This window comes from Lepidothrix coronata, unplaced genomic scaffold (genome assembly GCF_001604755.1).
Source record: "Lepidothrix coronata isolate B3197 unplaced genomic scaffold, Lepidothrix_coronata-1.0 Scaffold260, whole genome shotgun sequence".
Lineage (NCBI taxonomy): Eukaryota > Metazoa > Chordata > Aves > Passeriformes > Pipridae > Lepidothrix > Lepidothrix coronata.
In genome coordinates, this window is record NW_016690440.1 from 389,367 (window position 1) to 412,993 (window position 23,627).

Consider the following 23,627-nt stretch of genomic DNA (forward strand, 5'->3'; position numbering starts at 1 on the left):
GGGCAGGGGAGAAGGGAGGGAGGGCAGCAGCACCGAGCCATCCCCCACAGCTGCCTGTGGAGGGTGAGATTAACCACCAGCCCAGTGCTTGCAGCTCCCTGGTTCTACAGGAGCATAAGCTCCCATGCTCAGGGTGCACCTCGCGCTCAGCCTGCATCCCCAACACTCTACACACAAGGAGCAGAAATACAGAACATGGGGTGCTTTTGGAGCTCTCTGTGATCTGCCAGGCTTGCTGAGAGGGACCCACCTTGCCTGGTGACCCGCAGCACCCCCAGGACCCCTCTGCCACACATCAGGCTGGCAAACACCAGCCAACTGCAAAGTGAGAGCCTGGAAACAGATAGAAGTAGAGAGCAGCGAGGTGTGGTGAGGCTGGCAAGGTGAGGGGCTGTATGCCCTTGCTGAAAGGGTCTGCCCTGTCCTCTGCCCTGTCTTCTCCATGCCCTCAGGATAAGATGGTTTAAGGTGGGTTTGTGGAATTTAAGACAATGGAAAAAGGGTAGCATCTCCTAAAACCCACATCCACCACAAAAGTTCAAAGGGAGGGGGCAAAACGGACAGTGACATTGGTTTGCCCAAGTCCCTTGTCATGCAGAGCCCCAGCACAGAAGCTGATCACAGCTGCTGATGGGGGATCCATGCCTGGAAGTGTTCAAGTCCAGGTTGGACAGGGCTTGGAGCAACCTGGTCTAGAGGAAGGTGTCCCTGCCCGTGGCAGGGATTTGGAAGGAGATGAGTGATAAGGTCCCTTCCAATCCAAACCATTGCATGATTCTCTGATGTAATTCCATCCCCTGCCCAGTGTCTGGAGCTGCTGGAGCTGAATTGGGTGCAGCCCATCCAAGCCTGCAGGCAGCTCCCATGCTGCTGCTGTGAACCATGCCCAAGAGGAGGCTGCCTCCAGCTGAGGTTTGGGACACACAAAAGTGTCATAAATCAGGTCAGGTCAGTTTACCTGCTTCACCTCAGAGACCTCTGAGCATCACCAAAGTCACTGGGAAGAGGAAGGTCAGCCCTGAGAAAATAGGCTGAGGGGAAGGGAAGTAATGGGGCAAGACCAGCCCCTTCCCATGGGCTCAGGGGTCCTGTCCTCACCCTGGCAGGCCCTGCTGCAACCATCTGCTACTCAGGTCTTGTCTTGTGATGACCCTGAGTGTCCCCTCTGTGGTGGGGGACAGGCCACCCCCCTGCTGTGGTGCCTGGCTCAGGGCAGGGAGACACACTGGGGGCACTGGGCAGCTGCCCTGGGAGGCAGCCCTTGCCCAGTCTGTGAGCTGAAGGATCATGGATTTGGGAGATTTAGTTTCAAGCTTTTTCATCTGTTCAAACTAAAAAGATGGCAGGGAAGACGCTAATTGGACTTTTCCCTTCTGTGACCCCACGTCTCAAGAAAGTGCTATGGATTGTAGAGAGTAACTGAAATGTAAGAAAACAGTTTAATCCATCTTAAAGGGAGATCAGCTGACAGAGGAGGCAGCAAACACAGCATGGGGGGGGGGGGATGTGTGGTGCAGCCCTGCCCCCAACACATGCCCAGCAGCAGACACATCCCTGGCCAGCAAGGAAAGGGATCCCAGAGCTGGAAGGACAGGCAGGAGGATCAGGACCTGTGACAGCCCAGCAGGAGTCCACAGGAGGAGAAAGAAGCAATGAACTCCCTGCCATATAGAAGCGAGTGTCCACCCTTGGCAAGGGCTCACCAGTCTGGGAGAGAGGGAGCTCCCTGCCCTCCCCTGCTCCCACATTCCCATCCTTTCTGCTCCTACCCCTCCAGAAGCTTCTCTTTCCCTCCTTTCCCACTCATCCCCAGCCCCTCAGTTTTTCCTCCCTGCGCCTCTGCCTCTCGAAGACCTGAAGGCAGCCCAGCCCCTGGCACCACTCCTCCTCCCCTGCACGTCAGGCCTTCATTGCATGGCACAGATTTACATTTCTTTAATTTTGCTATTTCCTCCCACTATCCCAGGTTGCTCCAAGCCCTCTCCAATCTGGCCCTGAACACTTCCAGGGATGGGGCAGCCACAGCTTCTCTGGGCAACCTGTGCCAGGGCTTCACTACCCTCACAGGGAAGAATTTCTTCCTAATACCTAATGTAAAGCTCTGTTCTTTTAGTTTAAAACTGTTCCCCCTATCTAGCTGTATTAAAAGTCACTCTTCCTCTCAAACTAAACCAAAAAGGAACTAAGAAACTAAGCTAAAAGGAAATAAGAGTTCATTTATTCAAGTTCCAATAAGAGTTCATCGCCTATTCAAGTAGGTTTTAAGTATGGAAAATCAACTCGCTGATTGACAACTCAATTCACATAAATGTTTATTGATTCTTTTTAAGCAGCCCCAAAAGGTTTGTCATTTTTTCCTCTATAACCCAGTGCAGATGAGGATCCCTCTGAGCCAAGCAGGATGGGGTAAGACCACTGGGGAGACCTTCAGTGAGGATGTCCCCTGACTCCCTTCCTTCTGTCCAGCTGCCCCTCTGCCACCCTGCAGGGATCCTGTACCTGCCAAATGGGCCAAAGGTGGCCAACCCCAGCCCCTTGCTGTGGCAGAGGGGACAGTATCAGGGACGATGGGCAGGCTTGGAGGGTGACACAGCTCCTCAGGAGTCATGCAGCACGGCAGGAATCATCATCTGAACAGCAAACAGCTTCTCAGGTCAGGCGCTGAGTCCTCAGAAACACCTCTGCTCTCGCAGAGCTACTGACACACTGTGCTCCGGGGTAAAACATGCCACAAGCCTGGCAGTGGCTGAGAGGAGGCATTTGCCATCACCTCGTATTAGCGCAGCTGCATGAGCAGAGGCTGCCAGACCCGAGATCCCGGCACCACAGAAACACTGGGCAGAGGATGAGGTGGTCGGCTCTAGGCTGCCTGGGCTCAGGGCGGACCGGTGCAGTGTCTGACAGCAGGTTTTTCCCCAGCCCCTTGAGCAAATGGGACAGAGCAGGGATCTGCTGGCAGTGCCCTGCCAGCTTTTGTCACACTGCTGGGGAGGGGACTCTATCTCTGCAGTTGCAGTGCCTGTGTGCCTCAGTGCTCAATCACAGGCTGCTTAACAGCGCTGCTGGTGTTCTGATGCTGCACATGGTTATTTAACAAAGAGAGTGAATCCTGCCCCTCCTCCTCTGCTGTGCCCTGTTCTCCACAGTGCCTGGTTTCATGCCCCTTCTCCTCCCCTCCTGCCGTGTCAGCTCTCTCCTATCCTGCTTCTCTCCTTTGTTCTATAACCTTGGTGGCATTCGCTTTCAGAGCTGGGACAGCCCCCACGGGGATGCCCCCTGGGCTGCCAGAGGGATTCCCATCTGGCTCTCAGCATCTGTCCTCTTCCTCCAGGTACAGGAAAGTCTGCGGGGCAGCGGGGCCAGTGCTCCTGCGAGGAGTCTGCTACACCGTCCCTGAGTGATGGTCTGGGAAGCACTGGGACCATGAAGGGCTTAGGAGATAACAGAAGCCGCCACCTCTCTGATAACCTGGACTCCCCTCAAGACTCTCTTTATGCCCCCCAGGACAGGAACCCTTATCTCCTCAGCCCCACCGACTCCTTCACCATGGATCCCCGATTCCCAGCCCAGAACACGCTCCATGGTGACTGTCTCCTTCCACTCAACAACCAGATCTCCAACAGCAGCACTTTCCCCCGCATTCATTACAACTCCCACTTCGAGGTCCCGGACGACAACCCTTTTCCGAGCCATGCTCAAGCCACAAAGATCAACCGCCTGCCTGCAAACCTCCTTGATCAGTTTGAGAAGCAGCTGCCCATCCACAGGGATGGCTTCAGCACCCTCCAGTTCCAGCGGAGTGACGCGAAGCACCGGAGCGAGAGCCCTGGGCGCATCCGGCACCTTGTCCACTCTGTGCAGAAGCTCTTCGCCAAGTCCCAATCTCTGGAGGGCCCCACCAAGGGCAACGTGAATGGGAAGAAGGGGGCAGATGACGCCAAGCAAAACCGGAGGAGCAAGAGCAAGGACCGAGCGAAAACCTCTGAGCCCAAGCGCAGGACCAGGTCCAACATCTCCGGCTGGTGGAGCTCAGATGACAACCTGGACAGCGATACCTGCAGCTACCGCAACCCCATGGGGCTCATGACGCTGGGCCGGCAGCCCGACCACAGCCAGCCAAAGTACTTCATGCACGCCTACAACACCATCAGCGAGCACATGCTGAAATCCTCCAAGAGCAATAACGACCTCAAAGTCACCCCTTGCACCAATATCCCTATCAACAACGACTCCAACTACATCAAGCGAGGCTCCTGGTCTACGCTGACGCTCAGCCATGCCCGGGAGGTGTGCCAGAAGGCCTCCGCCACCATTGACAAAGCCTTGCTCAAATCCAAGTCCTGCCACCAGGACTTGGCCTACCACTACCTGCAGGTGGGTGCCGGGGTAGGGCATGGCATGCTCCATGTAGGGAGAGCACAGGAGTTCAGGGGACATCCTCTCGCTGGGCACCCTGTTGCCCATGTGACCTTATCAAACATCTCCAGATGGTTCAGCTGCCACCTAAGGTCATACTGCCAGGAGAGGCCCGGGAGGGGCCCCAGGAGTAGACCCCCACTCCTCCTGCGGTGACACTGGTGCACGTGGGGTCCGTCTCCCACAGCTGCATCATTGTCCCAGCACCCCCCCGTCCCTGTGCTGTCCCATGGCAGCAAGGGGAGGAGGGCATGTGCCATGCCACACCCTCTGCTGCGATCCCCATTTGCTGCAGGCCCCACACATGCCCCCACTGCCTGCCCAGACCCTGAAGATGGTGAGGGGAACACTCTTGGGCAGGTGGGTATGTAGCTGCCCACATGTGGTTGTTCCCAGTGGGTGCCCGTGCAGCTGGACATGCTGAGCGGCCATGTCTCACACCTCACTTGGACACAGCTCCCCAAGCTCCAGCCCCACTCCCATGGAGACTCCTGCTCCACCACCCCACGGGCTGAAGATCCCCAGCAATAACTAACACTTACCCCTTATATCCATGCATCACAAGGACGTGCCGGCGTGCCCAGTAAGCCCCACTCTGCCCAGCTTCCCCGGAGTGCTGGTAGGACCGACCGCTGCCTCACTCGCCCACGCGGAGCAGGGCTGGGGGCAGGGGGGCAATGCCAGCCCCCAGCTTGCATGGCCGTGGCCTGCATGGCTAATGCTGGTTTGAAACCCCATCACCAACAGCTCCAGGTCACTGTGGCAGATTCCAAAAGCGGTGCTTGAACGACATGAACCTGGTTGTGCCCTAGAGAGAGGAATGAAGACAAATAAGCCAGACCTGGATGGGGGGAGGAGGGGACCAATCTGTGTATGTAAATCTCCAGCATCCCTTTAATGAAGAGGTGCCATGGGCTCCCCTGGTTATGCCCAGCAAGCTTACAAGCTTTAAAGACCAGTGAGTTATTGAAGCACACTCTGTTTCCAATACTGTTCTGGCCACGGCTGCAAATCAAACTTCCAAGGGACTGAACTTATCAGGAGCATCATCAGGAAAAATGGTCTTGGCCTGGTTTCTTTTTCTTTGCCCCCCTCCTTCCAGTTAAGTGTTTGAGGTCAAAGAGCTGCAGCCATACTCTCTATGGACCCTGTTCCCCTCGGCCTGCAGCGCAGAGACCATCAGGCAGCTCCGACAGCCCCTTGCCTCTCGGAGTCTGGCCCCAGCTGGGGATGTGAGGCTGCCCTGGCCATCCTTCCCCCCCATATAATGAGCCTCCATTTCTTGACAGCCTGACGCAGGGCTGTGGGCACAGCTGGGTGGCACAAGCCCGGCCAGCAGCTGGGCAGCCCCACCACTCAGCTGGGAGGACACGGGTGCCCCACTGCAGCCGAGCGAGCCCCCACAGAAGTGGGACCAGCCCCTCAGCCCCGGGCCGACCGACGCAGGCAGCACCCAGGTAGGGATCTTGTATTGAGGGGAAGCTTTTGCCCAGCTCCCTCCCACCCTGACCCTGACGCTCCTGGGACCATCAGACAGGGGCAGTAGCCTGTGCCACCGGACTTGGAGTGGGTAGGGAGCAGCCAACAGCCATGGCTGCCATGGCTGTAGGGGCACTGGGGGACACCAGGGTGCAGCCAACATCCCGAGTGCCTGGGGCAGCCCCTGCGGCCAACAGCGTCTCACTAGAGCAAAGCCAAGACCCCTGGCACCCAGAAAACACGATGTTCAGTGCCCCCGCAAGCTGACAGGTCACAGGTGCTCAGGCTGATCTTGTACCCATGTGAGCCACAGAGATCAGGGCACAGGGCTCAGGAACCTCATGGTAGCATGGGGTGATTGTATCCAGACCTCTCCTCAGCACGGGAAAGGGGCTACACTGGTAATTGAGAAGTCATGTCTGCAGCTGGTGTGTGGGAAACATCCTTTTGCAAGGCCATGCTCCACCTGGGGACAGATCAAGCCCACTCCCTGCATGTGCCACAGGGAGGAACCACAGGGATTTGCCTGCCCAGTGCCTGGGGAGCACAGGGGCCCTGCCCTGTTGTGGATGGGGCTGCTGCCAGGCAGAAATGCCTGGTGGGTCCCAGAGGTAAAGGGACATGAGGGAGGGCAGGAGGAGTGGGATGAGGACAAACAGGACACCCCAGCCTCCAGGTTGGGCAAGCCCCTCAGCCTATTTACCTCTCCTACCCCATTTGCAGACTCTGGGTAGTCTTGGGCTTCACTGGGGACTACTGGGGGTTCATGTGATGTTTCCAGGCCCAACCCCATACCCAGACATTAGAGATGGTAATCATCCAGCTCGAGGTCCAGCCCTGTCCCATCATCATCAGGGGTTTCTTGGGATCAGTCCTGCAGGTGACACAGCTCTATCCTTAGAGCAGAGTCCCCAAGGAGGGAGACTGTGTTCTCCATGCCCTATTCCCCCATCTCCATGGGCCCCACATGTGGCTGGCAGCACAAGGAAAGAGGCTGAGGGGTCAGGATCCCTATGGCTAGGAAGCTCCTTGGAGTGGGAGATGACCCAGGCAGGGGTGAGCAGAAGCTGTGGATCCCAGGATCATACCAAAGGGACAGGCAGTGTGAGGGCTCCCAGGGGACAGTCACCATAAACCTCATGCATCATCCAGATTAGTTTACAGTCTGGTGTAGTTTACACCACACCAGAACTTCCTTAGGCCCCAGGACCCCCAAAAATAGTTCATAATCCAGACTGGGTGGCCTGTTCAGTGCCAGCCACTCAGTGGATGCTCTCAGCCTCATGCCAGCCCCACCTAGCTGCCATGGAGCAGGAATCCAGCCCAGGTCCTTCCTAGAGGGTGCCCTGCCAGAAGGACAGCCAGGGCCCAAGGGCTCTGGTTTGCTTTCTCAAGGATGTGGCTGAGCCCACGGCTGACCCCGAGGGAGGCGGCCCTGGAGGGAGCAGCAGTGTGCCCACCTCAGTGCAGCCTGTGCATGGCCCGTGCGTCCCTGCCTGCTGTGTCCAGCCCGCAAGCTTGGCAGAGCGCTCCTGGGTGGTGCATGTCCATGTGTGGCGGGGCTGAGCTGCATGTCAGAGCTGGCACATGTGTGAATGGAAACGCTGTTTGCTCTGCAAGTTTCTTCCTCCAGAAACTGTGGGAGAGGTGCAGCTTCTGCACTCCTGTCCAGAGCCCAGGAGTGGAGCCTTCCCCTTCCCTCCACTCCCCTCTCTTTTGGGGGATGCCCATGTGACCCCTTCCCTTTTCCCTCCATGCTCTGCTCATGGCAGGAGAGCAGCAGAGGCAGACAGTGCTGCTGGTTTGTGACATTCAGCATTGTGGCAGCAGTGAACCCCAGTTCCAGGGATGGACACATGCCTGAATCCCACATGCACCGCATGGCACCACACAGACCACGACTGGGCAGAAAGATCCACATCCTGCAGCCTGGAAGACCACCTCTGCTGCCTGCTCTTTACCTCCATGCAGCCTCAGGGCAGGTGTATCCCCAAGCCTCCACAAGTGCTCTTGACAAGTGCTCTTATATCCACGCCCTCCACACCAGCCAGAACACCATGGGCAAAACCAAACCCACACCTGGGAGAGCAGCAAGAAGGGCAGCAGAGTCCCACTGCCAGTGAGGAGCCTCCAGAGCTGCTCTGGGCCAGGCCTGGGGGCCTTCAGGTCCACTTGGTCCTGTCTGTGACACATGAGCTGTGCTCAGAGCCTGGAGTCTCATCTGCCAGGAATGCCGCTGCCATCAAGGGGCCTCACTGACCACTGTCAAGGTCTGTCCTTGACCACAGGAGCTGCTTTGGGCTCACCACCCCCATCGCAGAGCTTCAGACTGTGGGACAGGCTCCTCACATCCTCAGGGGCCTGACAGTGCAGAGAAGCACCCCAAAAGACCCTGAAGAGCACCTCAAGTACCTATACTGCTTTTGGAGGTCCTCAAGGGCACCTGCTTGTCTTTTCAGGTGTGACACTTATGAAACATTTGTCCAGCACTCTGTCCCTCAGGAGCAAGAGCTCCCCCTGGACTCTGTATGCAGGCAGAGGTGGGACACAATCCAGACTGGGGTAGTGGCTTCAGAGGGTGTCCTGCCAAGCATCTTCCTTCCCTTTGACTGCTGAACTGGAATGTGGAGCCCCCTGACAGCTGTGTCTTGCTGTCTTGCCAAAGTGAAAAACAACGGAGAGGCAGGGAAAGGAGAAATAGGCAGCTTGGTGAGGACCAGCGGGCTGTCACGATGCCGTGGGGAGGCTGTCCCTAGGACAGGGACAGGGTCTGTACAGGGCAGGCAGTGCTGGGGGCTGCCTGGCTCACAGGCTGCACCAGCAGAGACACATTGAAACTGTTTTGTGCGGCTTTGCCGAGAGAGCCAACAGGGCCAGAGGCCAGGAGGCAAATGCACCAGCCATGGCGGAACTGAGCAGCCCCCGGCCCTGCCCTTGAGCAGCAGCACTGGAGCAGCCACAGTAGCCTGAGCTCTTAACATCCCCACTGTCCTGGGCTGAGCCCAGCTCCCCTCACTGCCCCACACCATCCAGCGTTTGCCCCTGCACAGGGCACGGCCGTGCAGTCCCTGCTCTGCTGAGCAACCCAGCTGCTGGCACACTCTGCCTCCTCCGCCAGGCCTGTCCCCTTCCCAGGCCCGCCTGCCCACGCCCAAGCCTCATGCTAGTCCGAGACCCCCGCAGGCAGGAGCTGCAGCTCACCCCGAGGAAAAGGCAAACAGCAAAACGCAGTCTCCAGTCAGACCTGACAGCAAGGTGATGGGTATAAAAGTGCTTTCTCAGGGCCCTTGTCTCCTTTAGGAACAGAGCCAGACATCCCAGTAACCTGTTGGGATCCCTCTCATGGCAGGACTTAGCTGGAGCCAGTCCAGTCCCTCCTGGCTGGCCTCAAGGCCACCAGTATGGACAGAGGCTGGGGCAGAGGCAGGGCTCACACCCAGCAGGGAAAGGACTCTGGGCTCTTACATTTGTAGGAACCTGATGGAAACACCCGCAGCCCCTGAGCTGGACACTCATGCAAGCAGCCAGCCTGGGAGCTACGGCCAAGCACAAAGATTGCAGGCGGCAGGGTGGAAAGAGATGGGAAAACCCTCACCAGCAGCAAGTGGGGCCAGGGAGGCCTGGCCGGGTGTGGGTCTCATTTGGAAGACTCACTCTCCATTAGTCCCCACCTGGATCTCACACACCGGCATCGGCCCTGACTGTGTTCCATGACCCCCAATAATCCCAGTGCTGCGTCATGGGCACACTCCTGACAGGAGCCCCATCACCCACAGGCTGTTTGGGCTTTGTTCCACACCTTGCCTTCTCCTGGACACACAGAGGAGGCAGCGGGATGGCAGGACATGGGCTGAGGCCCTGCTTCTTCGGGCACAAGAGAACCCTTGGTGTGAGCTGAGCTGTTGTGTGTGGATTGAGCCTGGACACAGCCCAGGTGCTCTCAGGACCACGAGCAGCCACTACCTGAGGATCTAAACCTCACCTGAAGATGCTGCACCCCAGCAGCATCAGACAGACCCTCAGACTGGCTCTGGCTCCCACAGAACATACCTGCTGTGAACAGGGGTGGGAAAAGGCACCACGCAGCATTTAACAGCTCTGGCTCATCGCAGCTGCAGCACAACTCTGCATCCCCAGAGCACTGTATGAACACTGACTGCTTAATCCCATGGCTCCCTGGGCATCTGGGCAGATCCAGCAGCTCCATCCAGCACAGCCAATGTGGATGTTCCTCAGCAGCATGAGGTGTGCTCAGCACAAGACCCATTGCTGCTGCCCATGGCACCCACCCACCTGCTGCTCCCTGGGGCAGACTCTCTGGGGTCAGCATGGCATGGACATTGCTGCATCTTCACATCTGTCCTTGCTTCTCCCTGGCCACATCTCTCAAGGTCAGGACAAAGGCCAGCTGCAATCTGAGCAAGCCACAAAGCCAAGGCTTGCTCCTGGCAACTCGAGCTTCCCCGTCTTTCTCCTTACCTGTCCCACACCATGTGTGGCTCTTGTCCTGGTCCGTTCTGGGCACCTTGGCTCCGTCTCCAGTCCCCCACACAAACCCTTCGCAGAATGGGTAGGTGGGGTGTTGGCTACTGTGGTTGTTCAGTGCTTCAAGCCTCCAGTGGGACCATCAGCTCACCCATCTCTAGTGAGGGATCAAGCGACCGTGTCTGCCTTGAATTAATTGTGCAGTTGCCATCTTAGTAGAGTTAGAAGCGATTCTCTTGCCGAAGGTGCTGCTCATCTTTGTGCAGAGAGGCCAGCAAAGGTCTGTGTGCCTGAGCTGCTCCAGAGGGACTCGTGAGAGCCTGACTTAGCTTCAGAAATGAATTTCAGCCACTCAGAGTCACATTCAACTCAGAAATCTAAAAGGGTGTTAGAACCCGTCTGGGCTCTGACTCACAAGCCCTGCTCTACAACAGCACTTTTATGTTCAGTGACATGGTCTGTGTGATGAACACCCATGTCTGCTCCTGTCCCAATGCCTCACACAGGCCTGGTGAGACTCCCTCCTCCCTCCCCCTTACGTCTGGCATTGTGCAGCTTGTATTGGCTGTGTGAGCATGTCTGGGGTGGAGGTGGTCTGCTGCAGCAGGGGGAATGGCTGTGATGTACTGAAACAGAAGCCACCAAACCCAGGGCTGCCTGGCATGAAGTGGTAAGGGAGGATTGTAAAGGAGTTATGTTGCCCATTCCCACTGCACTCCAGTGGAAAGTCCAGCAATACCCCCAAGTCCCCATGATCCCATTGGTCCCAGAGGTGCCATCCCTCACATCTGCTTATGCTCTCCTTCCTCTTGTAGGTGCCTCAGGGGGAGTGGAACAACACGCTGTCCAGGGACAAGGACAGCGAGATCCCGTGCCGGCGCATGCGGAGCGGGAGTTACATCAAAGCCATGGGGGATGATGATAGTGAAGACTCAGAAAACAGCCCCAAACCATCCCCAAAAACTGCAGCTCGGAGGCAGAGTTACCTCAAGGCCACCCAACAGTCCCTGAGTGAGCAGAGCACCACACAAAGGTAACGCTGGAGCTCCTCCAGGAGCTCTGCACGGGTTCCCAGGGCCACCCCTGGAGCAGGCCTCGGGGTCTGGCCAGCAGCAGCACCCCACAGAGGCTCCAAGTGGGGATCAGAGCCCAGTAGGGCTCCTGCACCCCAGCTCAGGCAGGGGCAGAGACATGAAGAGAAAAGTGGGACAGGAGGAGATGTGGCAGAGGAATGGAGAGAGCTCCCCATCCTGGTGACTCCAGATAGCCCTGGCATTAGGAGCTGCTCCAGGTCCCTGTCTGCTCAGTGATGGGGAGAGCACTCTTCTGATTGGAGCTGTGGGGATTTCCTCTCCAAGCATCTTCTCCTCTGGGGGAGTACAGAGATCCCAACCTCATGATGGCACTTGGACATGGAAGCTGCTGACCCAGCATGGCTCAGGACACTTGGCACACAGCCCAAGGCCCGCTGGGACTGTGACAGTGGCTTTACTCCACAGGTGTCCTAAGGACCCTGTGACCAGCCAGAAAGTTGGCACACTGGGCTGGGTGATATCCTGAGGCCAGGAGAGAAGAGCTGAGAGGTTAGGCACCAGGTGCTGAGGGAGGAAGACCCACAGTGGTTTGAGCCAGCCACACAGGAGAGCCAGGGGAACACGGCACAAGTTTTGCTGGGCCAGAAGGGGCTGCAGGACGGGAGGTGTGTGGCCCATGACCAGTGGTGATGCTGTGCTGTGTCCTCGCCAGCTGCTCCACTTCCCAGGACAAGGCACCTGGAGACTGTCAGTGTTTTGGATGCTGCAGCTTTGGAGGGTGTGAGTGGTACGGAGGGGCAAGAGGAAGCACGAACCATCGCAGATGAACTCCTGAGGCTCAGCAGGCAGAGGGAAGCTGGGTGCAGGCAGTGTGGGGAACCCTCATGGAGGCTTCAGATTGAGATCAGATGCTGCTTTCTTCTGAGAGACGGTGACAAAATCAACCGTGAGGAGACCTAGAAATGCCTGCTGTAGATCCATCCCTATTCCCAGCCTTCACGTCAGCCTCAGAGGAGCAGAGAGGGGTCATGGGGTCTCTGGTGCAAAATACCTACGTAGAGAGGCTGGGGTTTCTTATTGCCCATCCCGACCATGTCCATCGGGATCTGAGCTGCCTTGAGCGCTGGGCTCAGCTGGAGCACGGGACAGTGCTGGGAAAGGTCTGGGGAGCGCGGGGGGTCGGGGCCGCAGGGATGTGGCTGTGGGAAGCGGGGGGCCCCAGGGGGCTCCGGTCAAGGTTCGTCCCGGCTGGAGCTCTGCCGGAGGCAGGACCCTGAGGGGCGAAGGGGGCTCTGCAGCGGGGCCCTGCCCGGGACGGAGCCAGAGCCGGAGCCGGAGCTGGGGCCGGGGCTGGAGCCGGGGCTGGAGCGGAGCGCGGCCGCCACCTGGTGACCGGCCCTCCCCGCCCGTCGGGGAGCCCCGGGCTCCACCAGCCGGGGAACACCGGCATGTGGCTGGGACGGGGGGGGCCACAGAGACAGCCAGAGCCAGGGCAAGGCACAGAGCAAGGAGCTACGATCCGTCCCTCTGCGAGGGCCTCTGCCCCTCCAAGGCCTGTTGGCCGCTCTCTGTGACTCAGTTTCCCCGCGGGCAGGCTGCAAGGGCAGGGCAGGGTGAAGGGCAGTGGAGTGGCACAGGGAGGGGATGCTGCCCGCTCCAGGGCACCGCTGGCTTACGGTGTGAGCTCACAGACAACAGATTGTCAGCATGAGGGAAACCTGTCAGTCAGCGGAGAGCACAAGGCTTGGGGTTTCACATGGCCTTTGGGCTGCTCAGTGGGTCCCAGGGACTGGGTGTCTCCTTCATCTTCCCTGGCAGAAGGGAGGGCTCACTCTCTCATCCCACCCCAGGATGGAGACTGTGCTGTGGGAGGCCCAGATGCTGCACAGGGCTCTGCCCTGCCCTCAGCTTCGCTGTCCCCCAGGCAAGTGACAGATAGACCTCTGCACCCACAGCTGTGACAGATGGGGGGGGAAGAAGCACTACAGGGGGCCTCTGTCAGGACCAGAGGCCATTCCAGGAAATTCCAACAGGAAAATCCCCATAGATCTCCCGGGTTAGCATCGCTGACCATGTCCTACACCATGTCCACTCAGTCGGTGACAAGGACCCTACACACAGGGTCTCATGGTGGAAGAGACGAATAGGCGAGTCCATCCTTCCCACATCCCTCCTCTTCCTCCTGCATCCCTCCATATCCCTCCAGCCTCTGTGTGCCTGGATCTGAGCTGAGACCGTAGCTGAGGTCTGCGTTGGGTCGTGCTCAGTGACATCCCTGTTCTCCTGCACAGAGGCTGCCAACAAGCCCCAGGACATGGGGACAGACTTTCTCCCAGAGTCTGCAGCAAAGGTGCTCTGGAAATACTGCCCCCCTGCTACTGCATCACTGTCATTCCAGGCTGGCTCCCCTTGGACTTCTTCCAGATAATTTTTTGGGTTCCTCTACACGAATTTTTATATATCTATATACCTATGTATCTATATAGATATATGTGTGTGTATATATATATATGTATGTATATATCTTGCAGAAGGCTCCAGTTGCAAAATCCACAAAACATCATTTAAAAGTCATTTCTCACCCCACCTCTCACTCCCTTCCCACCAGTCCAGGCAGTGCTGTGACTCTGGAGGCTGGCACAGATCCCATGTGCTCCTTGGAGTTCAGCTGGACTAACCTGGCATCCTGCAGTGCATTCCTGGGGTCAGTGGGACCCAAACTCTTGTCCCCTCTCCTTCTGCTGCACCCAACAACCCTTCACCTGTGTGCCAGGCTATTCCAGGGGCTGGCAAGGTGAGGAAGCGTTTCCTTCTACTCCAGGGACCAAGCAGTGGACATGGTACCCGGCATCGTCTCCATGCTGCACAGTGCCTGTGCCTGGCAGAGGGGCCGTGGGCAGGGGTGATCTGGCCATGGGCAGGGGTGGTCTGGCTCTGCTCCAGCAGAGCCCCAGCACTGCCCCCACTGTGGGGTCACCCCTCACATCCTCCCTCTCTGCTGGCAGGAGCCTGGACCGCCTGGACTCTGTCGAGATCCTCCTACCTCCGAAGTTCCCAACCTGGGAGGAAGAATACAACCAGATCTCTGACAGCGTCAATGAGTCCAGCTGCATCAACCAGGTGAGGTGCTGAAGTGCTGACCGGCTCTGCCAGCACAGCCCAGCAAGAGAGGCCAGCTCAGGGCAGAGGGAACATCATCTTCTTCCCCCTTCAAAACAAGGCACTGGCTGCACTCCAGGAACTGCACAGGCTGTTCCCTGGCAGCTTTACCAAAGTGTCAAGGCCACCTACTTAATCATGATTCATATTAGACCTCCTCCCTCTAGCTTTGCCTCCTCTCACACTGCTGGTGCAGCCAAAGTTGTTCTGCCACAGGTATGGTAGCCCAGAGCAGTGCTCCACAGCACTGGATCAAGCTCAGGGCTGCTCCAGGTGCAGGGTTCCACCGTGTCACCCCCTAGAAGCCACCTGCAAGTCTGTCCAACCCTGCTGCAAACCCCTCATGCCCAGTGGGTGGGTACAGAGCCTGGGCCAACCTCACCTGCTACTGTCCAGCCTGGGACACTGCAGCACTGGGTCACCAGGGACAGTGACCCTGCTCAGCTCAGGACCTCATCCCTCATACAGCAGACTGGACCCGGGAACAAGGTGCTTTTAATTCATGAGGCTGAACTCCTAGCTAGCTGGGGATGTCTCTCTTGGATATTCCTGGACCCCATGGGATTGGCAAAGCCGAGGATGCCTGTGAGGTGCCGGTAGTGGTGGGTGGCAAACCCCTTGTCACAGGGTGGACTCATGCCCTGATCCCAGTGTCTGGAATGCAGTTGGTGCAAACTGGGTTTAACTCCCTACACAATGGTCTTGGGATTACTCCGGAGCTCTTCCTGGCTCAGGTGGCTCTAAGACAGCTGCCTCACAGGCCACGAGATAACTCATGCCAGGACAAGCCTTTGCAGAGGTCCCATGTGCTTATCTCAGCCCTTTCAGTGTGCAGGTGAAGGTCCCAGGGCAAGAATGGCTCCACAGGCTTCACCCAGCGGGTCTGCTATCACGCTGGGCCTCTGTCATGCCCCATCTCTGTTCATGGTTGTCTGCTGGGAACACATGCCCACATGGGCCTGCCCTGCCTGTGTGCAGTGACCACAGGTGGCAGCACGAGGAGGAGTTGCAGCAGTGGGGTGGGCACCAGGGACCTAGGGATGAGGGGGGCTGAGCAGTGTATGTCCTGCCAGTGTTCCCCTCCAGCTGTGTGGGGCTCTGAGGCCTCCTCTGGCCCAGCCCAGCCCCTCTGGCCCTATGGCTGGTACCTCCTGCTGTCCCAGAGCAGTTGGAGCCCTTGGAGGAGAGCTTGGGAGGAGCACAGGGCATTGCTGGGCAAACCTGTTCCCTGTGGTCAGTCTCGTCCCTTGTGCAGCAGCAGTAATTGCTGGGCGTCTCAGTGCACAGAGGGCATCAGGACCATCGTGTCCTTGTCCTTTGTATGTCGGTCCATGCCTGAAGCCAGGTCTCTGCAGAAGACAACGGATCTATGCTCTATCCATGTCTAGAGCTTCTGTTCTGCAGTCGAGTCAGTTGAGTGCTGCACCCCATGGAATCATCAGAAGGGTCTTGGAGCTGAATGGTCTGAGAAGCCCACGACATGGCAGGAGCTGCCCAGGCAGCCACCTCAGAGACAGACTGGTGGCACTGGGACGCTGGGGGCACACCAACTGCCACAGCAACTGCTCAGACGTGGTGCTGCAGCCATCACATGCACTCTGCCACTGTCCTCCAAATCCCAGAGAGTTCAGCTCCAGCTGGTTGGGATTGAGAGACCTCCTATGAACTGCATGTCTGTTGATCCAGGATGGAGCTGGTTAACCCACTAGTGTCAGTGCCAGAGGCAGTTCCACCCCTGCCCTCACCTTTGTGTGATCTCCAACACCTTTCTTGTGTGTCCAGCCAGACCCAAGTGTCCTCTCACACAGAAGTATCCCCTGCTATGACAGACAAGTCCCCTCTGCTTGGTTTTGTCCCCACTCGGCTCCACCTTGCAGACCTCTGGCAGTCAGGGATTCACCAGGTGTGCATGTCAGCATCCCCCATCACACCAGAGCCAGCTGGTGACCCCAAAACTGCCAAGCCCCACTGCGCAGACAGGCCAGACTATCCCCCAGAGCCAAGCCTCTTCCCTCAGGTACACTTTGAACCTGGATTCTTCCCAAGATGGGTCATCTTGGGCATGAGCAGGGTAGGTCACGCAGGGCAGAGCCCAGAAGTGGATGTGCTTGCTCTGCAGACTAGAGAAGCAGAGGAGGAGGAAGTGGCATTCCTCCTCACGGGCAGTGCATTGTCTCTCAGGGGTCTGTCCGCATGCCAAATGTGTGCCGTAGCTTTGCTGTGGTGGGAAGGCAGTGCAGCTTCTGTGTGGCTTCTTCTGGCTCGGGGTTAGCAGAGACAGTAGCGAGGTGGCCAGTCCAGCCCCATGAGGGTGAAGGACAGTTTCCCTGATGTAGAGCACGCATGGAGCACACTGGCTCTGTGGGCTGCAGAGGCCCATTGCTGCTCCTGGCCATGCTGGGGGCTTCCCAGAGGTGCTCACTGGGAGCCACACCTTGCCCAACTGTCCATAGGGGTGTCCCAGCACTGTGTGTCTACAGTGTCCCCTGTGTATATACATGGATATATGGTGCATACAGCAGGCTGAAGGTGTCAGCAGCTTCTCCTATGGTTGAGATGTCCTGTGGGGCTTTGCTGTGCTGTGTCCATGCCACTGTTTGAAGGGCCTGTGAGACACCTCACTCGGCAGCTTATGAGCTCTGAAGTTTGTACTGAAGTGTCAGCATTGATGGCCCCAGGGGACGGGCCACCCGCTCCCCTTGTCCTCAGTCCCTGTGCAGTGACTGTCTGTGTGAGGGGCTCCCTTGTTCTTGGCCTTTAACCTTCTCCAACTCTTTCTTCCAGATGTTTGGACCCCCCTCACTTATCCCTCAGATATTTACCCATGGAGAGCAGGTATTGTCCCGCTGGCGTTTCCCTCAACCTTCCTCATGGAGCTTTCTCGGGTCAGTGGGGACACCCATGGTGGGGTGTGAGGCAGCTTCTGGAGTCAGCCCATGCCCAGGCCAGGAGCAGGAGGAAGAGGAAAAGAGGAGGAGAAGGAGGCAGCAGGCACTGCAGGGGAGATGGAGAGCTTGGTCCTGGACCCAGCAGGGGCTTAGGGACGTCAGTTTTAGAGGGGAAGCAGATGCACTTCTTGAGCTATGGAGCTCAGATGCCAAAGCTGGGCAGGATCAATGTCCCTGAGTGTCAGGAGAAAGAAAGGGTCAGGAGAGATAGAAGTGGGCAACAGGGCCAGTCTTAGCATCTCTCACCTGTATTTCAGAATAGTCTGCTCTGGCCTGGCTCTGGTTTGATCTGGCTGAGCTTCTTGCAAGTCCAAGTTTGCCCAGCTACTGCCATGGGCAGGGCTGGGGCACTGGGGAGGGAGGTGGGGGCAGTGGTAGAATTGCCCCTGCCCAGTCTACTGCAGTTGGCTGCTGAGCCCTCTCCTGGCCCTCACTGCAGATGAGGCTGGGATGGGTTCTGAGGTGCCACCCAGACCCAGCCCAGGCAGCCTGTCCCTGGGCAAGGGTGGGGGTTGTCCCCCAGCCCACACCTCCTCCTTTCTCTCTCCCCATCTCCCCCCATAAGGAGCTTGCCTGCCCTGGTGGGGTCTCCCACCTGTGCTGGGACAGGGGGACCTGGCAGATGCTGGACTAGGATTTTAGCTTCACGTGCTCTCAGCCTCACCATCAGGGGCTGGGGGATGTTTCACAGGCACTGCTGCGGTAAGTCTCTCCTACTCCACAAGCAGGGACGCTCTCGCCTCCAAGGAGGGCCTCCTCTTCGCTCTTGCAGCAGAGAGCCCGGGCACCTTGCACCCCAGCAGCACCAACCACTGCACCTCCCGCGGCACCTGCCACGAGCAGGACCACGCAGGAGTGGCAGCAGGGCGAGGAGCAGGAGGGAAGAGAAGGGCGGCCCGCAGGCATGGGCTCACTGAGGCTGCCCCTCTTCCCGTGCAGGCACCCGAGCCGGAGCTGGGGGAGCAGTACGAGGCGGTCTGCGACCCGACCTACAGCGAAGCCGAGTCGGCGGCTGCGGAGGTGCTGGACCTGCCTCTGCCCAGCTACTTCCGATCCCGGAGCCACAGCTACCTCCGCGCCATCCAGGCGGGCTGCTCCCAGGAGGAGGACACGGGCTCCGTCCGCTCCATCTCCCCGCCCCAGACGGGCAGCCTCAGCGGCAGCAGGACCCTGCCCACCAACAGCAGTGAGTGCCCGTCGCAATGAGGGACCAGGGGACGGGGCGGAGGCCGGGGGGGAGAGGGGCCAGGGGACGCTGCTGTTGGCCGCCTGGGAGCTGTCGAGCATGCGAGGCACTGAGCTCAGGTTCCTGCATCCCCAGCCATGACTGTCTGTGACTTCTATGGGCTTATGGGGGCTTGCTCTGTGCTGGAGAAGGTGGCCAACAGCTGGTTGTGGGTCCTGGAATGACACACAGGCTCCGGGTTCTGCATCAAAAGAAGTGTCTGCAGCAGGTCAAGGGAGGGACTTCTTCCCCCCCTCTACTCTGCTCTCATGAGACGCCAGGAGCAGGGCTGCCTCCAGCTCTGGGGTCCCCAACATCAGAAGGACATGGAACTGTTGGAGCAAGTCCAGAGAAGGCCATGGAGATGGTCCAAGGGCTGGAGCACCTCTGTTCTGGAGCCAGGCTGGGAGACTGGGGGTGTTCTGCCCAGAGAAAGAAGGCTTCAGGGAGACCTTAGAGCACCTTCCAGTGCCTAAGGGGGCTGCAAGGTGGCTGGAGAGGGACTTGGGACAAGGGCCTGGAGGGATCGGGCAAGGGGCAATGACTTCCCACTGCCAGAGGGCAGAGTTAGATGGGATACTGGAAAGAAATATCACAATGTGAGGGTGGGGAGGCCCTGGCACAGGTTGCCCAGAGAAGCTGTAGCTGCCCTATGCTGGGAAGTGTTCAAGGCCAGGTTGGACAGGGCTTGGAGCAACCTCGTCTGGTGGAAGGTGTCCCTGCCCACGGCAGGGGGATGCGACTGAATGATCTTTGAGGTCCCTTCCAACCCAAACCATTCAATGACTCCATGCTGGGATCTGTCTGGCATGGCTGGCACAGCCTGTAGAGGTCCACGAGAGCTCCATACCTTTGTTCAGTCAAGCCAAACCTGAGCCTGAGTGCTGCAGCTGGACCCCCTTCTGGGACCCCCACCTTGCCCAGAAGCACTGGCCTCCCTCTGTGCCCTAACCCCTCCAGGGTTGTGAGGGCAAGGGAACCTGCAGCACAGGCAGCAGCCCTGCTGCCCTACACTAGGAATAGCTTCCATCCTCCTCCTTCTCCTCACCACAATGCATCTCTCGTTGCTCCAATCCGAGCTGCTGTTGGCAGGTTTAACCTCTCTCTGAAACTCTTGGGAACAAAACTCCATCAGAGATTGCACTGGCTTCCCCAAGGTCTGCTTGTATCCAGTCTCTGCAGCCCCATCAGCCAGAGGCAGGAATTGGGGCTGATGGGAAGAGGGAGGGCAGGAGGTGTTTGCCTCCATCCCTCAGTGATGGAGGTGTGACAAGGCTTCGGGGCTCACCATGAACTTCTTTGCAGGTTCTTGCACAGGGAGGACTCCCGGAAACAAGTCTTTCTAATCAGAGCTTGGGAAAAAGATAAATGGTGAGAATTTGCCCCCTCCATATCCACAGGATTTGTGATTTTGCCCAGCAGAGCCACAGGCAGGTCTGACCCTGCCCAGAAGCCCGGGCAGCCTGGATCTGAGCCGATCATGGGGCTCCTGTGCCATCCAGGTGACAGTCCAGCTCCACACCGAGGAGGAGGAGCAGTGTTGGGCTGGGTTTGCAGTCTAGTCCCTTCCCCTGCAGGCAGGGTGACAGAGGTGACAGGCAGACAGCATCACCCTAGTGCACCCCGCCCTGGGGCTGCTACCTAGAGACTAGTCTCAAAATGTCTACAGTGAGATCCTGGGAGTTCATCCCTTGTCTGAACTGACTCCAACTGCTTTCTTTCCCATGACAGAATCAGAGGAGCCATGTAGGTGTCTGACAAATCAACTCCTATTTTCCCCTCACCATCAATGGAGACTCGGTTGCAGCCTTCCAGTATCTAAAGGGGCTTATTAAAAAAAAGATAGAGGGACTTTTTACACAGGCAGATAGTGATAAGACAAGGGGAAATGGTTTTAAACTAAAAGAGGAGAGATTTAGATTGAATGTTAGGAAAAAGTTCTTTACTCAAAGGTTAGTGGGGCACTGAAACAGGTTGCCTAGAGAAGCTGTGGCTGCCCCATCCCTGGAAGTGTTCAAGGCCAGGTTGGACAGGGCTTGGTCTAGTGGAAAGTGTCCCTGCCCATGACAGAGGTTTAGAATTGGGTGAGCTTTAAGGTCCCTTTCAACCCAAACCGTTCTGTGACTCTATCATGACAGATAGTGAGACCCTAACATCTCTGGCTGTGGGGTAAGAACAGGTCTTCTGCTGAGTTTCAAGGCACTAACGAGCCTTCCTGAGCCCCAGAGCCCAGCACCCCTGTGCTGAGCCATTGCAGTTGTCCCTGGCTGCAGACACCCACCGGGCGCTGGAGGCCAGGATTATTCATCTCATCTCTTGATTAGGAATTACTATACTGGACAAGAGCCTGGCCTCTCCCTGCAGTGTTAGTCAGGACTGACTTCATGCCCCGGGGTCAGGGTGAGGCTGTGGGCAACCGTGTTCTGCTGGTTTCTCTCCAGCCCAGCCATCTCTCCCAGCAGGCTGCTCCCAGTTCCACGCCAGCATGGGGCTCTTTCCCAGATGCCTGGCCAGAGCTGGCTGTGCCTCGGCTGAGCCCTCCCCTTCCCGCATGGCCAGAGCACCCAGCACCTCTGGGATGACTGGGGGAGCTGCCTGCACTCCCTGTCAGGACCACTCTGCCCTCCCCAGTGCTGTCCCAGGCACTTAGCACTCAGGTGGGAAGCAAGGAAGGCAAGTACTTTGCCCCAGGATGTTAATACAGCACTGCCAAGCCCATCACTAAACCATGTCCCTGAGTGCCTCATCCACATGTTTTTTGAACACTCGCTCACAGAATTCATAGGAAGTTCACAGAATATTCTAAATTGGAAGGGACCCACATTTCTGGGGGTAGTGCCTCCACCTCTGCCTTGGGCAGCCTGTTCCAATGCCTGACCACCATTTCCATGAAGTAACTTTCCCTATTATTCGATCTAAACCTCCCCTGGTGCAGCTTGAGACTATTTCCTGTCATCCTGTTACTTCCTCCGTGGGAGCAGAGACTGAACCCCACCTGGCTCCCCTCTCCTGTCAAAGAGTTGTAGAGAGTGAGAAGGTTCCCCCTGAGCCTCCTTTTCTCCTGGATGAGCCCTCACAGCTCCCTTAGCTGCAACTTGTGCTCCAGACCCTTCCCCAGCTCCGTTCCATTCCCTGGACACGCTCCAGCACCTCAATGTCTTTCTTGCCGTGAAGAGCCTGAAAAAGTGAGCCCAGGATTGGAGGCATGACCACAGTGCAGGGGGATGGTCACTGCCCTGCTCGTGCTGGCCACACTAGGACTGGTACAAGCCAGGATGTCATTGGCCTTCTCGCTCACCTGGACACATGCTGGCTCGTGCTCAGCTGCTGTCGACCAGCACCCCCAGGTCCCTTTCCTTGCATCTGTGCATCTAAGTGGTTAGTGGTGTAGGAGAGGGGCCTCCCAAGCAGCAGGTTGGTACCTCAGCTTGGCAGCATCAGTCTGGACCAACAGAGAGAAGTGGATGCACCATCACCTGCAGGTGCTCATGGCAAGGGTCCACGCAAGACTCTGGGGTGAAACAACTGAGAGCCCTCACCTGCTTACATCCCATCCTCCCGTACCCAGAATCTGTGCACCAGCCCAGAGGAACGGGAACCACCATGGGCCCAGTTCCCAGACAGGGGTTTTGGCTTTTGTCTCTGTTAGGACACATCCTTAAGAGGCACCAGCAACAGCAGTGCTGGGGCTGACACAGGCTTCTCGTTCCTTGAGGGTAGGTGGGGGTTGGATCTTAAAGCAAAAGGATTCAGGCACCATCCGAGGGCAGGATGGTACAGGAGGGGCAACAAGCTCCATTTCAGAAGAGTGCCAGTCCCGAGGTCTGTGTGGGGAACACGGCCAGGGGAGAGCCCTGACAGCTGTCAAACCTCTGCCACAGCTCCTCCCATTAATGCCTGTGTCACCGGCAGATTACAAAGCAATTAGCTCCCATTTGACAGCCAGCGAGACAGATGATGAGCTGCCCTTGATCAGCCTTAAACAAAGCTTTGCGCCTTGCTCAGCCAGAGATTCAAAAGCCCCAGTGGAACCTATTCCTCTAATTGCCAGGCGTGTGGTGACAGCCGCGCTGGCTCAGGAGCAGCACAAAGGGATCCCCAGCCCCGGCTCCTGCTTAGTAGAGGCAGCTGTGGGAATTGCTTGTTTAATAGACTACTTGCAATGCAGAGTGGAATATTTGATATCCAGGGAAAACAGGAAAGCAGAGGTGAGCAAAGCAAAGACAGCAGGGAAAGCTAACACCAAGCCAGTTCCTGCTTGAGCTCTCCCCAGTCCCCCTGGTGCCATCTGGTAACTGCACACTTGCTCAGAGCATCCTGCCCTGGGATTCAGCAGCCTGATCCCAGAAAGCCCACGTTCCCAGCTCCTTATCCTGTGTCCAGATCTCTTCCAGGGAGGGCAAGGCTGCATGCATCTTCTGGCCCATCCATATGCCAGAACTTTGCCAAGCCCAGGCTGGGCATGAGAGCACTAACCAGGAGAAATACTCCTAAGGTTGGGACAGAATAGCTGCCTTCTGCCTCCCACCTACTTCCTGTCTTCTTTGTGTTGCTTTTGTTTCCCTTTTTATCACTAAATTGGAGAGCTGGCTCGTAGGCCCATGGCCCCAGGAGAAGGCAGGTGCCAGCCTGGTCCCCTGGCACTGATGCTCTTTTGCAGGGGCAGCGGGGCCGTGCTTAGTGGAGGAAGGACAAAGTGCCTGCACACACTTGTGCGGTGTCACGGCATTGTGCTGGCCCAATCTCCAAGGGTTATCTCACTGTGGAATGAGTTTCCACAGCTTCTGGGAAAGCCATGTGGCTTCTGGGAAAGTCGTGTAGCTCTTCCTCCTCCTCCTCCTCTGTGCGCAGTGAACTTGGTTTCTGTGTAGGAAGGTGATT

The 23,627-nt window shown here is 57.6% G+C and overlaps 1 protein-coding gene across 4 annotated transcripts in view; it reads left to right on the forward strand.

Annotated features, from left to right (window-relative positions):
* The window catches only part of DLGAP4 (DLG associated protein 4), a 72,300-nt gene that overhangs the window by 4,659 nt on the left and 44,014 nt on the right, over positions 1-23,627 (forward strand). Inside the window, exons 2-7 of one of the 4 annotated variants that reach the window (XM_017835559.1) lie at positions 3,332-4,374; positions 4,982-5,035; positions 11,196-11,413; positions 14,420-14,534; positions 17,358-17,408; positions 18,461-18,707. In XM_017835559.1, the coding sequence (XP_017691048.1) occupies positions 3,424-4,374; positions 4,982-5,035; positions 11,196-11,413; positions 14,420-14,534; positions 17,358-17,408; positions 18,461-18,707 (1,636 nt within the window). In that variant the 5' untranslated portion in view covers positions 3,332-3,423. Of the gene's footprint in view, positions 1-3,331; positions 4,375-4,981; positions 5,036-5,705; positions 5,874-11,195; positions 11,414-14,419; positions 14,535-17,357; positions 17,409-18,460; positions 18,708-23,627 lie in introns of all 4 variants that reach the window. The other 3 variants (XM_017835556.1, XM_017835557.1, XM_017835560.1) reach the window with 3 other exon arrangements.